The following is a 15236-nucleotide window of genomic DNA, read 5'->3' as shown; positions in this document are numbered from 1 at the left end:
GATCATTTAAACAATCTAAACACAGAGAGCCCAGAATAAGAATGAGGACCTTTAATCTGTATAGTTTAATGTAATGCCTGAATATATCCCTGTCATGGTCAGGTACATGTGTCAACTTGACCAAGTTCTGGTACCTGTTTGTATGGTTGGGCAAATGCTGGCCTGTCTGTTGCAATGAGGACATTTCATAGAATTAGATCATGATCATGTCAGCTGCATCCACAGCTAATTCCATTTGTAATCAGCCAAAGGGGAGTGTCTTCTGCAATGAGTGATGCTTAATCTAATCACAGGAAGCCTTTTAAGGAGATTCAGAAGAGACAGGTTCTATTCCTGCTTCAGCTGGTGAGCCTCTCCTGTGGAGTTCGTCCAGACCCTCCATTGGAGTCGTCAGCTTCACAGCCTGCCCTGCGGATTTTGGATTCTACATTCCCGTAGTCACGTGAGACACTTTTATAAATTTTATATTTGCGAGTGTTCCCTGTTGATTCTGTTTCTCTAGAGAACCTTAACTAATACAATCCCAGAGTACATTAAGCAGATGATCAAAAAGTATTGTCAAAGTCCCTTGAGGGATTGGAGAAAAAAATGTGGAACTATTATACTTTACCACGAGGGAAACCCCAGATACTGTGTCAAACATTAGGGACACCCAAATCAATAGGCCAAGCCCTTGATCTTGAGGCTTACTTCTGTAAAGCTTATGTAGGCAGCAGAAAAGCTTAGCCTACCTATAGCTACGCCTAAGAGTTACCTCCAAAAATACCCTTTTGTTGCCCAATGTTCTCTCTCTCTCTCTCTCTCTCTAAACCCAACTCTGCAAGTGAAACTATTGCCCTCCTCCCTACATGGGACATGACATCCAGCGGTGAAAGTCTCCCTGGCGATGTGGGAGATGACTCCCACGGATGAGCCTAGCCCTAGCACCATGGGATCAACAATACCATCCTGACCAAAGGGGGGAAAAGAAGTGTAACAAATAGGATATCAGTGGCTGAGAGAGGCTACTCTGGAGGTCACTCTTATACAGGCTTCAGTTAGACATTGCTACCTTCATAACTTGACAACCCCCAACCTAAATCATTCCTGCCAATATTAAGGAACACCTAGGATATTATATAAGATTCTACAAAGGTTCCGTGCACTAGGGTAACTTTACAGAAACCTACAACCTCCAGATGGGTCCCTGGACAGGTTAAGTACTGAAATGAAGAGGGGCCAGCCTCTCCAGAACATCAACTAGTTTCAACCCCCTAACCCATGTTATCGAAAGTCCCTTTCAAAATGAAAAAGTAAGGATGTGCATAGCCCAAATACCCCTAAAGAGTGAGAAAAGGATCAAAGGTTATGGTGGAGAGTTATACAGAAAAGGTAGGGTTTATTTAACAAAGAAGTATGAGTGCTGAATTACTGTACTGATATTTCTTTTTGTCTCCCATACCTTAGAGCAACCAGAAGTAAACACCTAAAATTGTGGAATTGTAACCCATACCAAACTCTGAAATCTGTTCTACAACCAACTGTTGCAATATACTTTGAAATAGGGCGGGCCACGGTGGCTCAGCAGGCAAGAATGCTTGCCTGCCATGCCAGAGAACCCGGGTTCAATTCCCAGTGCCTGCCCATGTTAAAATATATATATATATATATATATATATTATATATATACACACTTTGAAATTTATTGTTTTGTGGATGTTATTTTTCACAAAAAAAAGAAAAAAGAGGAGGCATATAATGAGTATGACTGGATCATTATATTGATATTTCTTTTGGTCTCTAGTATCTTGGAGCAGGCAGAAGAAAAAACAAAAAATCGTGGAACTGTAACCCATATCAAACTTTAAAATCTGTTCTGTAACTTCCTGTTAAAATGCACTTGGGAATTTATTGCTGTTTTGTATGTATATTTCAAAATTAAAAAAAAAACATTAAAAACAGAAAAGTGAAAAGGCTACCTAACTTAATGGGAGAAAATATTTGAAAACTACATATAAGAGTTTAATATCCAGAATAAATAAAGAAATCTACAACTCAGCAATAAAAAGATAATCCAATTGAAATTGGCAAAAGATTTAAGGAAATACAAATGGTTAAAAAGCACATGAAGATACTCAACATCACTATTTCAGAAATGCAAATCAAAACCACAATGAGATGATATTTCACACCTACTAGAATGGCCACTATTAAAAAACAGAACACTGTAAGCATTTGGAAAGGATGTGAAGAAATAGTATATTTATTCACTACTGTTGGGAATGTAAAATGGTGCAGCCACTGTGGAATACAGTTGGCAGGTCCTCAGCAAGCTATGTAAAAAACAGCCATATGATCTGGCAATCCTCCTACTAAGTGTATACCCAGAAAAACTAAAAACAGGGACACAAACAGACATTTGCACACCGATGTTCACAGTGGCATTATTCACAACTGTCAAAAGATGGAAGCAACCCAAGTGTTCATCACCCGAGGAATGGATAAGCAAACTGTGGTACATACATACGATGGAATATTATTCAGCAGTAAGAAGGAATGATGTCCTGATGCGTGTGACAACCTGGATGAATCTGGAAGACAGTATATTCAGTGAAATAAGCTAGACACAAAAGGGTAAATATTGCATGATCTCACTAATATGGTCTAAGTATAATAAGTAAATTCATTGTTAAAATCTAGAATATAGATTACCAGGAGATAGAATGGGGAGCTGATGCTTAATTTGTGCAGGATTTCTATTTAGGTTAATTGTAAATGTTTGGAAATGGATACAAGTGATGGCAGCATACTACTGTGAATATAATTAACAGTGCTGAATTATGTGTATGATGTGGATAAAAGGGGTAGTTTTAGACTGTGTATGTTACTAGAAGAAAAGCTAGAGGATTAAAACACAGAGCCATATAGCATAATAAGTCCTACAGTGAATGATGTCTGTGGTGAATAGTACAAGTACAATGTTCTGTCATAAATTACAACAAATATATATCACTATTATAAGATGTTAATAATAAGGTGGCATATGGGAAAAAAATACACCTAATTTAAATAATGGATGCTTAATAGTTATATTTATAATATGCCTCCCCTGAAATGCCAAGCTCCTGTCACTCTTCTCCGTGCATGTTTAAACTCTACTTTTAAAAGCAGCTGCACTCATCATGGTATATTGAATTAGATATTATATATTTTTTCCTGATGGAATATAAACTATCAAACCACTGAGCACAGTTTTCAGTAAACATTTGCTAAATTAAAATATTTACTGAGCACTTCCCAGTAAAATAATATTTACTGAGCACTCTTCTAAATGCTTTGCACTTATCTTCACAAAGACTTCACAAAGACTCTGTATGAGAGTATTATCATCTCTACTTTATAGAAAAGGAAACTGAAGCATAAGAAGAAGTAATATGCCCAAGGTCAGTGCCCAATATTAAAATATGAAACCCAGATTTTGTGTTCTAACCATTAGCCTTACTGTTTAAAAGTTTCAAAATCAAGATATGGAAAAAATTTCTCCGGAATGTTCTCACTTGCAACATGAAGCTGCAAGAAGCCACAAAGTAGCCTTATATCATCTAGCCCAGCAGATCTCAAAGTGTGGTCCACAAACAGCAGGGGATCAACAAGCCCCTTCAGGAGATCTACAAAGTTCAACGCAGTTGCATAATATCATTGAGATGTTATTTGGATTTTTCACTCTTATACTCCTATGTGTTGTACAGTAGAGTTTCCCAGAGGTTACATGATATGCGCTATCACAACAAACTGAACACAGAACCAGCTATATATCCAGCTGGTTTAATTAATATTAAGTCAAATATTAAAGAGATTTGTAAATATGCAAAACAATGCAACTCTCACTAAAATTGTTCGGAAAACAGTTCTTTTTCATAAATAATTACGTTCACATGTGAAAAAAAGAAAAACAACAAAATAAATATGTAATTACTGCTATTGTTTAATGAATTAAGTATTTAAAATTTTCAACATTTTACTAATCTGTTTTTTTAAATACATATATTTTTTGGGTAAAGAAGTTGTGCATTTACAGAAATATGCAAAAAAATACATAAAATACAGGGATCCCAATTACCACCCTATTATTAACACCCTGCATTAGTATGGTACCTTTGTTATAATTCATGAAAGAACACTTTCATAATTGTACTATTAACTACAGTCCACCATTTATAATAGGGTTCACTATGTTATACAGTCCTATGTTGTTTTTAATTTTTATTCTTGTAACATACATACAACGCAAAATTTCCCCTTTTAACCACATTCATATACATAATTCAATAGTGTTATTACATTCACAATGTTGTGCCACCGTCTCCATCATTCATTACCAAAATCAGTTCATTTTTAATACTGTCAATATTGATAGGTATAAGTTATTTAATCAGGCCTACGAAGAAAAGGTTTAAGAATCACTGATTTAGCCCATACAACACTCAGTACCACTGGATCACTGACAGAAAGACATTTTCCCCACCTAGCATGTTGCAATTCAAAAAAGCTGATGCAAATTGGCTGGAAATGCAAAATAAAGGGAAAAAAAAAAAGAGTACTTGGCCGGGTAATACATTTATGTGCTTCTCTCTGCCATAACATTATCTAATTTGTAATCAAAGACACTTGTGTGTAGCAAAATCTATTGTAAACCAGGAACATATTCTTAAAAGTGCCTCGGCATTTCAAGACAATAGTCAGATATAGGAACGAAAGAGCCTCCTCAAGTGAACTTCAGATTCAATCTGTATATTTCACCATTCCTTTATTAAACCAGGGATATTAATGAAAGATAAAAGATAAGAGTTTATACAAAGATTTCCAAGGCTGATGTGTCATCAATCTGAGGACTGAGGTGCTGAAACAATTCATTTTCATTATAGAGCATAGTACTTTAAATTTTCACTAAATTATATAGAGCAGTTTCTACAAACACATCTTCAATATCATCTGACATACTTCTACATGTTTACTAATAGCAAAAATAATAAATTTTAACAATGGTTTTAACAAAGCAAGACGAATTTTATTCAACTCGGAAAAAAAAAGCAAACTCCAGGTCAGTCTTATTTTTCTTAGAGAAAAAGTTAGGCATATGAGTTATTGTTGCTCCACTCCCTTCCCCAACTCCCCAGCATCTGGAATATCAATGCCTACAATCAAATGATGCAAGTACAAAATGTTACTGTATGCACTTCTCCCTCCACCCATGAAAAAAATTCAACAAATGATGCAGCAATAATGAGCTAGTCACATGCAAAAAGAATGAAATGTGAACCCCCACCACACAGCTACAAAAAAAAAGAAAAAAATATTATTGCATATTCCTTATTCCATAAGGAAAAAATACAGACAACACCTTCACCAGAGCAAATAATAATACAGGCTGCTAGTATTTTAATTGGCCTTGGTTACTTTTAAATTCAACCATCATTCAACAAATATTTCTGAGCACCTACTATGAGCCTGGCACTGTATCAGGCATTGGGGACACAATCAATAAGAAAGATAATAGTTTTTATCTTCATGAAATTTGCATTCTGCTATGGGAAATAGATTTAAAAATAAGATAAGTATAAGTGAGGTAAATGCCATTAAGGAAATAAACAAGGCTTTGCCGTAGATTAGTCTTTGGAAGCTGAAATGTGAAATCTAACAGACCTGATAATAAATAATTCTTAAGAGTTACATCAAGATGGCACGAATTCTATAGACCTTCCCTAATGCATAAGAAAATTGCAAACACTGCCCAAGAAAGGAAAGATCAATTTTTCATTGTCAAAGCTATTGGATGCACTATTTAGCTATACAGTAGCCTCAAAAGGTAGTTACTGTCACAATTAAGAGTAAAAAGCATATAAACCCAATTCCACCCCACCCCATCCCCAAACCAAAACAAGAGGAGACCAAGGAGATATAACTAAATGTAATGTGGTAGCTTGGATGGGATCCTGAGGGGAAAAAAAAAACAAGCGGTAAAAACTAAGAAAATGTGAATAAACTAGGGGCTTTAGTTAATAAAGTATCCATACTGGTTCTTTAATTTTAAATAATGTACCATCCTAGGAAAAGATGCTAATAACAGGGGAAACTGGGAGGTGGGGGTGGGAGGTATACCATCTGGGAACTCTCTGTACTAACTTCTCAATTTTTCTGTAAATCTCAAACTGTCCAAAAATTAAATCTAAGTAGGGTGGTGTGACAGTGGCTCAGTGGCAGAATTCTCACCTGCCATGCTGGAGACCCAGGTTTGTTTCCCAGTGCCTGCTCATGTTAAAAAAAAAAAAAGGAAAATTAAATCTAAGTAAAAACAAAAATAAAAAAATGACTCCAGGAATTACCTGAGGGGAGGGGAGGGGAGATGAGATTATCAAAGGTTTTAAGAAAATATAAATGAGAAGCCATGAAACTCTACAATGTGAATTAAAACATAAATACACTTAAATTCAGATCTCTACACATGCTAAAACCATCCTAGGAAAGAGATTAAAGAGTTTTTCATGCAAACTAAATAGATGCATCACAACACAAGGCAGGCAATAATATCCCTAAACTGAAAAATAAGCACTTAGATCCTATTTACCAATGTTGACCTACAGACTATTTTTCATGTACGGCACTGTCCTGATATTGCCATAAAATGCCTGGATCAGAATCAATTCCTTATGTTCTACCAAGTTACTCATCTTAAAAAAAAACTTAAGGCGTACTTCAAGAAAATCTATAAGCAAAGAGTAGGCTTTATTTTTCCTTGGCAAGGGGAAAAAGATCTATGTATGAAAGAGAAAAATGATTGTTCAGGTGCAAGTGGAAGTAATTTTGCAGCTAATACTAGCCTACCTTAATGTCATATAAATTAGTTTAAATAGTTCACAGTATTAGTTAATAAAAGCTCTGAATTTGTATTGGTTCCTGCCTTCTAGGCAAAATAATGTTTTCTCTAATATAACCTAAGTCACCTAGTAGATACCCAATGTTTGATGATTTGGGAGGAACTTCTCACTCAAATTTGAATTTTAATGATGGTCATGAACAGTGTGAGAAAAACAAAAGAGGGTAATAATCTCTAAACAAATTTGCATACTGCAGATAGGAAATTTGTATTCGAAACATTTGCATAACAGCATAAAATTGGAATTACTAGAAGAAATAATTTTAGAGACAACCTTCACAAAATTAGGATCTCTTCTAATACAAACTACAGCAAGAGCAGAACTTTGATCAGGTTAAATGACATTAGTTTCATTCACCAAATACTATGGAACATTAGGCATAAAAGTCATTTACCCAAAGTATAACAAATTTAATTTAGATAACTCCCTAACGCTCCCCACCCCCAAGGAAATCCTACAAAACAAAGATATTCCTTATTCTCAAACCTCTCGAAGAAATCCTAAATATATGACTGGAAAACATACAAGAAGAAATGAATAATTAACATTTCCCCAGTCATTCCTGTATGCACCACCATGAGAAAAATAAGAGAGCGCTTCATGTTGAAACGAGAAAAAGGGGAGATTGAATGTGAAAAATTCCAAGTAAAACGATCATGACATAGCATCTGGCAGAGATCGGAAAAGCATCAACATTGCCAAAAGAATCGTCAGTGATTCAAGTCAAGAGAAGAAAATGAGGTTTTTTCCGACAAGCCAGAACCCAACTCAAGGAGCAAAAGCCTCCACGCCCGCCGCCATCCCTCACGCAGACCACCCAATTCACAAAACGCTTCCAATTCAGACATAATTCCGCTATAATACAGATTAATTCTACACCACGGTAAAAAGCATCCAAGAATTTTCTACCATCACCATTTCCCACCTTCCATAAAGATCCTCAATTCCCAAGCCAATCCCCAGGGGAAAACAACGCCCAGATACCACCCTCCTTGCCGAAGTCTGAGAAGGGCCTGTTCCCAGGAGCGGGGCTTCCAGGGGTGGCCATCACAGAGGCGACGAGCCCGGCAGAGTGCAAGGAATAGGGGTGGGGCTCAAGAAAAAGGGCTGGGGTAAGGGAGACGGAGACCAGAGGAAGAAAGAGATGGACAGGAGGCAGAGGCTGGGCGGGGTAAGGCCTGGGAAGGGCAGATCGGTAGGTGAGGGCAGGCCTGTGAAGAACCAGACAGCAGAGTCGGGGTCAGAAGGGCCAAAGGAGAAGAGTAAAATCGATCGACAGATCAAGGGACGGAGAAGCCAGGGAGAAGAGGGGTTGGCGAAGACAGGGAAGGGCCGGGGGGATGGAACAGAGCATGAATGCGAGGCCGGCAAGAAGCCTCCGCGGACTGAAGGACCGCACTGGGGGCGGCGACGGGAAGCCGCCGCAAGGTGCCAAGAGTGGGGGGAGCCGCGCACTCACCGCTTTGCTCCCCCAGGAACACTAGCTTGAATTTCCTCAGCGGATTTCCGAAGTCTCCGCCCGCGGACATGATGGAGCCGGAGGAGCTGCCGCCGCCTCAGCCCAGAGACCTTCCGGACCGACGATGCTCCAACCGGCTGAGGAAAAAAGCGAGAGGAAGGGCAGGCGCCCAGCTCTCTTGGCCCCTGCAGGGCCCGGCGGATGAGAAAGGTTGGAGGGCAGGACTCCCCACAGACAGGCAGCCGTCGCCGCCGCCGCCTCCCAGCAGAGTCGCCTAGCACCAAGCGAGGCCCGTGGCTCGGAAGGGAAGGAGGGCGGGTGTCGAAGCAACCAAGGGTGTACTCGAGGTTTCCAGGGCTAACTTCCTTCCCTTCTTCAGTACCTGGCACGGAAAGTGGGGTCAGAGAAAAGAAGAATGGCAAAACCAGAGCCTCAGACGCGTCTGGGATCTCTCCCACACAGCGCCTCAACTCCCTCAGCTGTCGCCGCCGCAGCCCAACCTGCTAAGTGCGCGAGCCTGTGGCGCGGCGCGGAAGAAGCCCGGGCGCGAGCCTGCCGCCCGGCGCCCGCCGACGTGCGTGCGTGAGTGCGTGCGCGTGCGCGCCACGACCATCGCCTTCCTGGTTTAGCCAGCTCTCCCGGTTTCCGGCGCCGCGGAGACTAGGGCAAGTTAAGTTTCCAGCACGTCGGGAGGAGCTAGGAGGGGCAGGACGGAGCCAAAGGAAAAGGAAAGGGTGAAATATGGAGTGCTTACGTCACGCTCGTAGTGAGCCAATCGGAAGAGGCCAAGGACCGACAGGGACGAGAATGAGGTGGCGGTGCGAGAACGCGCGCGGCCTTCGCGCTGTGAAAAGAGGCGCGCAGTGGCGGCCATGCAGAGTGTGGCGGGTCTGTCCCTAAGAGTTGAGAAGTAGGGGGTAGAGGCGGGGCCCGAACGGAAGTAGGGATTACCCCAGAGATGTACGGGTGGGGTCGGAGAGCACTAAAGTGTAGGCTGTGTTCGTCTTTCCTCTGTTCCCATCCCTGCCTTACATTCCTCGTGTCAACCTTTCACCCATGTATGTATCCACCCACTTTCTCCATCTTCTTACTCATCATAATTCCTCACATTGGCACTTAACTAGGTACATTCTCTATTGGTGCTGCAAGGAGTTTCATAACTGCCAGAAACAAGGCCTCCACGATTTGCAAATGAAGAAACTGAAGTCCAGAGAGAGGAAATGGCTTGCAAAATCCGCACAGCCGGAAAGTAGAACCCAGGTTTTCTCATTTTCTCCCATTGTATCTGTGTGGTGTCTTTATTGATAAGCCAGCGCACTTTCTTGGCCGCACTTTCTTGGCCTAACGGGTCGATCTATCGTCCTCAGATGCTGATAACTTGAACATTACACTCCACCGTGCTAGAGGAGTTTAAGTATCATGTAAACCAAATCCTTCATTTCACAGATGGTGAAATTGAGACCCATATAGAATAACGCCTTTGCGGAGAGACACACAACAAATTAGAGGCAGAGCTTGCGAAGTAGGTATTTTAAAGCTCTTCCTTTCCCCCTAAGCAGGGCTTCTGAATCACCGTAAGTGGACCTCCCTTAAATTAGCCATTGAAAGCATGTACATTTTTCGGTAGAGAGAATCCATAGCTTTCACCTGGATTTGTGATCTAAAAAACAAAGAATGTTACCGCCAAGAAGAGCCCAAGGAGACATGATGACTAAATGTAATGTGGAATCCTGGATGGGATACTGGAACAGAAAAAGGACATTAGATAAAAACGAAGGGAATCTGAATAAAGTATGGATTTTAGTTAATAGCAATGTATCAGTATTAACTCATGGTAACAAATAGACCATATTAATGTAAGATGCTAAAAATAGGGGAAATTGTATAGTGCGTATGGTATACAGGAACTCTATGATGTGTTCAATTTTTCTGTAAATCTGAAACTGTTCTAAATAAAGTCTGTTAATAAAAGATAAATAAAAGGCTAAGAATCTCGGAATTAGAGAATTTGGCATCCACACAACTTCCTCCAAATGTCATCACACTGTGGTGATAGAGTATGAAAGAGTAATCCCTGTGTTTTGAAGAGGTTACTTTTAAAAACTGGTATCAAAAATATTTCTCAAGTTAATAATAAATCCTTACATGTGCGTATAGTGTCTTACCATTCGCAAAATACATTTATATATATATTTTCTCATTATTCCAGGGTTATTACTTACTTAGCTATAGAAATGGCAGTATCAAAGAAGTTCCTTTTCAAGCCCAGGGATGAATTGCTGACCTAGAATAAATCAAGGGAAGGAAACTGTGCCAGTTTGGAACTGTTGTGTACCCCAGAAAAGTCATGTTCTTTAATCTTGATTCAATATTGTTGGATGGGATCTTTTGATTAAGTTCTTTACATGGAGGTGTGGCCCACCCACTTGTGGGTGGGACCTGTTGATTAAGTGGTTTCAATAGATGTGTGGTCACCAATTCGAGGTGAAGTCACTTACTGAAATCCTTTAAGAGGGTACCGTTTTGAAAAAAGCTCCAGAGCCAGCACAGACATTTGGAGATATAGAAAGAAAACACCCCCAGAGAAGCCGTTTGAAACCACAAGGAAAAGAATCAGCAGACAATACCAGGTATCTTCCCAGCTGTCAGTGAAAGCTTGAACATCTTCGGCCCTTTCCTGAGTCATGGTTTCTTTATCTGGATGCCTTCGTTTGGACATTTTTATGGCCTTAAAACTATAAACTTGTAACTTAATAAATTTCCTTTTTAAAAGCCGTTCCATTTCTGGTATATTGCATCCCAGCAGATTTAACAAACTAATACAGAACAGAAATTTTCAGAATATATCTAGAATACAGCTATATCCACAAGCCTCCTTTTCTGTCAAAATTTATTCACTTCTTACTGTTCTCTCCATTAAATGGCAAAAGAATTTGTGCAAATGTATTTTGAATGGAATGATAAAAACAGTCAGAATTGAACATTTGATTTTTTTTTTAAATTGCCCTTAAAAGTAGTTACTGGCTGGTGTTTATGGCAGCAGTGTTAGTGATTTACAACGGATGGAAGTGGCCTAAGGGTATGATATCTGAGGAATGGAAGGGGAACTGTGGTTTACACATACAATGGACTACTGAGTGGCTGCAAGAAGGAATGAAGCTGTGAGGCATACAACTATGTGAATGAACCTAAGGACCTTATGTTCAAATGTCAGAAACAAGAAGACAAATATTAGCATGCCTCACTCATGTGGACTAACTATATTATAAAAATGTGGTGAACTGAAGTTGAGAGCAGAGGTTACCAGATTGGAATTGTAAAGGATCCTAGATTTTAAGCTCTTTCAGCAGTCACATATATACAACTCCTGAATTGTAACTGTTATTTCTAAAATCTGATCTACTGAGCTATTTGTATATAACATGATTGTTCCCAGAAACTTCGGGTATTTATGTAACACCTGAGACTCAGAGTGCGAGCTCTGAAGCTATGAAAATCAGCAGCACCCCATTAAGGTACTGTTTTAAAAGTTGAAAAGGGGATCTAGCTTTGAATAGAAATATGAATGAAGCTGATCTGTATAGAACTGGGGTAGATCAGAATACAGGATAAAGAATAATATCGTCCATGTTTTAAAACTTCAACTTCTGTGTGAGACCAAAGGGAGAGATGTTAATTTGGTGCAGAATTTATATTTTGGGCAGCACATTATCTAATTTAACTAGTATTATCAGTTTAGTTGAACATCATAAGTACAGGGAATCTTGAATAAGCCATGAGATATTTTTGATTTTTCCAGATTAATGTGATGCTTGGATATATCCCAGAGTAATTTACGCAGTGAATAAAGAAGTATTTGCAAAATCCTCTTAGGGGGACTGAGGAGAAAGGAGGATATATTCTATATTCAGCCTCACCATCTGGAGAATTTCTGATATTCTCACAAGCAGTGGAGACAACCAAATCAATAGGCCAAGCCCTTAATCTTGGAATTTGTCTGTATGAAAATCATTCCTGCAAAGGATAGCTTAAGCCTACTTAAAATTATGCTTAGGAGGGTGGGCCATGGTGGCTCAACAGGCAGAGTTCTCTCCTGTCATGCTGGAGACCCGGGTTCGATTCCTGGTGCCTGCCCATGCAAAAAAAAGAAAAAAGAAGCACTTCCTGGAAGATGGCGGCTTAGTAAGACGCGCGGATCTTAGTTTCTTCTCCAGGACACCTACTAGAGGAGTAGAAACGATACAGAAAGCGCCGAAAGCCACAACAGAGATAAAAAAGACAGCGTACCCCATCCTGGAACGGCTGGCTGGCTGAGAGAAGCAGCTCGGGTGAGATCGCCGAGGCACGCGGGCCTTACCGGGTGGGGTGGCAAGCGGCCGGAGTTACTCCCTTCCCCCTTCCCGGGCCGGCTGGGAGAATTGGAGAGGCGGTCCCCTGAAACCAAGGCGGCTGGCGCCCACACCACACGCAGCCCCCCGGACCAACTGAGAGAACTGGATCGGAAACCCCCAGGCCGCGGAGAACGGTGACGGGTGGGGGAGGCCCCTTCCAAACCTGTGACTCCCGGGGAACGTGCACTCTCTCGGGCGGGCCGCTGCCGCTGGCGCCCTCCCGCCACGCTTGTTGCCCAGGGCCGACTAGGAAATTCGGACGGGCTCTTTCCCTGGCTGCGGCGACCAGCAACCCTCCCTGCGTTCGGACCCCGGGCTGGCTCAAGCCGCTTCGGCTAGCAAACCCCCAGGACGGCGAGAGTTTTCCAAAGTTTAAGGTCCCACAGCACCTTTTACTGGTAGGACCCGCAGACAAACGTGTGCCACGTGCGCCACCTACTGAGCAGGATAAGAAAAACAGAACCCAGAGATTTCACAGAAAAATCTTCCAAACTTTTGGATCCAATACCCAGGGAAATCTGTCTAAATGCACAGACGCCAACAGAAGATAACGGATCACGCTCAAATAATTGAAAATATGGCCCAGTCAAAGGAACAAACCAATAGTTCAAATGAGATACAGGAGCTGAGACAACTAATGCTAAATATACGAACAGAAATGGAAAACCTCTTCAAAAACGAAATCGATAAATTGAGGGAGGACATGAAGAAGACATGGGCTGAACATAAAGAAGAAATAGAAAAACTGAAAAAGCAAATCACAGAACTTATGGAAGTGAAGGACAAAGTAGAAAAGATAGAAAAAACAATGGATACCTACAATGATAGATTCAAAGAGACAGAAGATAGAATTAGTGATTTGGAGGATGGAACATCTGAATTCCAAAAAGAAACAGAAACTATCGGGAAAAGAATGGAAAAATTTGAACAGGGTATCAGGGAACTCAAGGACAATATGAACCGCACAAATATACGTGTTGTGGGTGTCCCAGAAGGAGAAGAGAAGGGAAAAGGAGGAGAAAAACTAATGGAAGAAATTTTCACTGAAAATTTCCCAACTCTTATGAAAGACCTAAAATTACAGATCCAAGAAGTGCAGCGCACCCCAAAGAGATTAGACCCAAATAGGCGTTCTCCAAGACACTTACTAGTTAGAATGTCAGAGGTCAAAGAGAAAGAGAGGATCTTGAAAGCAGCAAGAGAAAAACAATCCATCACATACAAGGGAAACCCAATAAGACTATGTGTAGATTTCTCAGCAGAAACCATGGAGGCTAGAAGACAGTGGGATGATATATTTAAATTACTAAAAGAGAAAAACTGCCAACCAAGACTCCTATATCCAGCAAAATTGTCCTTCAAAAATGAGGGAGAAATTAAAACATTCTCAGACAAAAAGTCACTGAGAGAATTTGTGACCAAGAGACCAGCTCTGCAAGAAATACTAAAGGGAGCACTAGAGTCAGAACCAAAAAGACAGAAGAGAGAGGTATGGAGAAGAGTGTAGAAAGAAGGAAAGTCAGATATGATATATATATAATACAAAAGGCAAAATGGCAGAGGAAAATATTATCCAAACAGTAATAACACTAAATGTTAATGGACTGAATTCCCCAATCAAAAGACATAGATTGGCAGAATGGATTAAAAAACAGGATCCTTCTATATGCTGTCTACAGGAAACACATCTTAGACCCAAAGATAAACATAGGTTGAAAGTGAAAGGTTGGGAAAAGATATTTCATGCAAATAACAACCAGAAAATAGCAGGAGTGGCTATACTAATATCCAACAAGTTAGACTTCAAATGTAAAACAGTTAAAAGAGACAAAGAAGGACACTATATACTAATAAAAGGAACAATTAAACAAGAAGACATAACAATCATAAATATTTATGCACCGAACCAGAATCCCCCAAAATACGTGAGGAATACACTGCAAACACTGAAAAGGGAAATAGACACAAATACCATAATAGTTGGAGACTTCAATTCCCCACTCTCATCAATGGACAGATCATCTAGACAGAGGATCAATAAAGAAATAGAGAATCTGAATATTACCATAAATGAGCTAGACTTAACAGACATTTATAGGACATTACATCCCACAACAGCAGGATACACCTTTTTCTCAAGTGCTCATGGATCATTCTCAAAGATAGACCATATGCTGGGTCACAAAGCAAGTCTTAACAAATTTAAAAAGATTGAAATCTTACACAACACTTTCTCGGACCATAAAGGAATGATGTTGGAAATCAATAATAGGCAGAATGCCAGAAAATTCACAAATACCTGGAGGCTCAACAACACACTCTTAAACAACGAGTGGGTCAAAGAAGAAATTGCAAGAGAAATTAGTAAATACCTCGAGGCAAATGAAAATGAAAACACAACATATCAACACTTATGGGATGCAGCAAAGGCAGTGCTAAGAGGGAAATTTATTGCCCTAAATGCCTATATCA

At 40.2% G+C, this 15236-nt stretch overlaps 1 protein-coding gene across 3 annotated transcripts in view; it reads right to left on the bottom strand.

The window, feature by feature from the left end:
* Positions 1 to 8934, bottom strand: part of RAB6A (RAB6A, member RAS oncogene family) — a 95460-nt gene extending 86526 nt beyond the window's left edge. Inside the window, exon 1 of one of the 3 annotated variants that reach the window (XM_077113624.1) lies at positions 8374 to 8934. In XM_077113624.1, the coding sequence (XP_076969739.1) occupies positions 8374 to 8443 (70 nt within the window). In that variant the 5' untranslated portion in view covers positions 8444 to 8934. The remainder of the gene's footprint in view (positions 1 to 8373) is intronic. The other 2 variants (XM_077113623.1, XM_077113625.1) reach the window with 2 other exon arrangements.
* Positions 8935 to 15236: the final 6302 nt, after the last annotated feature.

The sequence above is a fragment of the Tamandua tetradactyla genome, chromosome 8, assembly GCF_023851605.1.
Source record: "Tamandua tetradactyla isolate mTamTet1 chromosome 8, mTamTet1.pri, whole genome shotgun sequence".
NCBI classification, from domain to species: domain Eukaryota; kingdom Metazoa; phylum Chordata; class Mammalia; order Pilosa; family Myrmecophagidae; genus Tamandua; species Tamandua tetradactyla.
The sequence above is the reverse complement of the archived record's forward strand: the minus strand, read 5'-3'. Positions and strand labels throughout refer to the sequence as shown.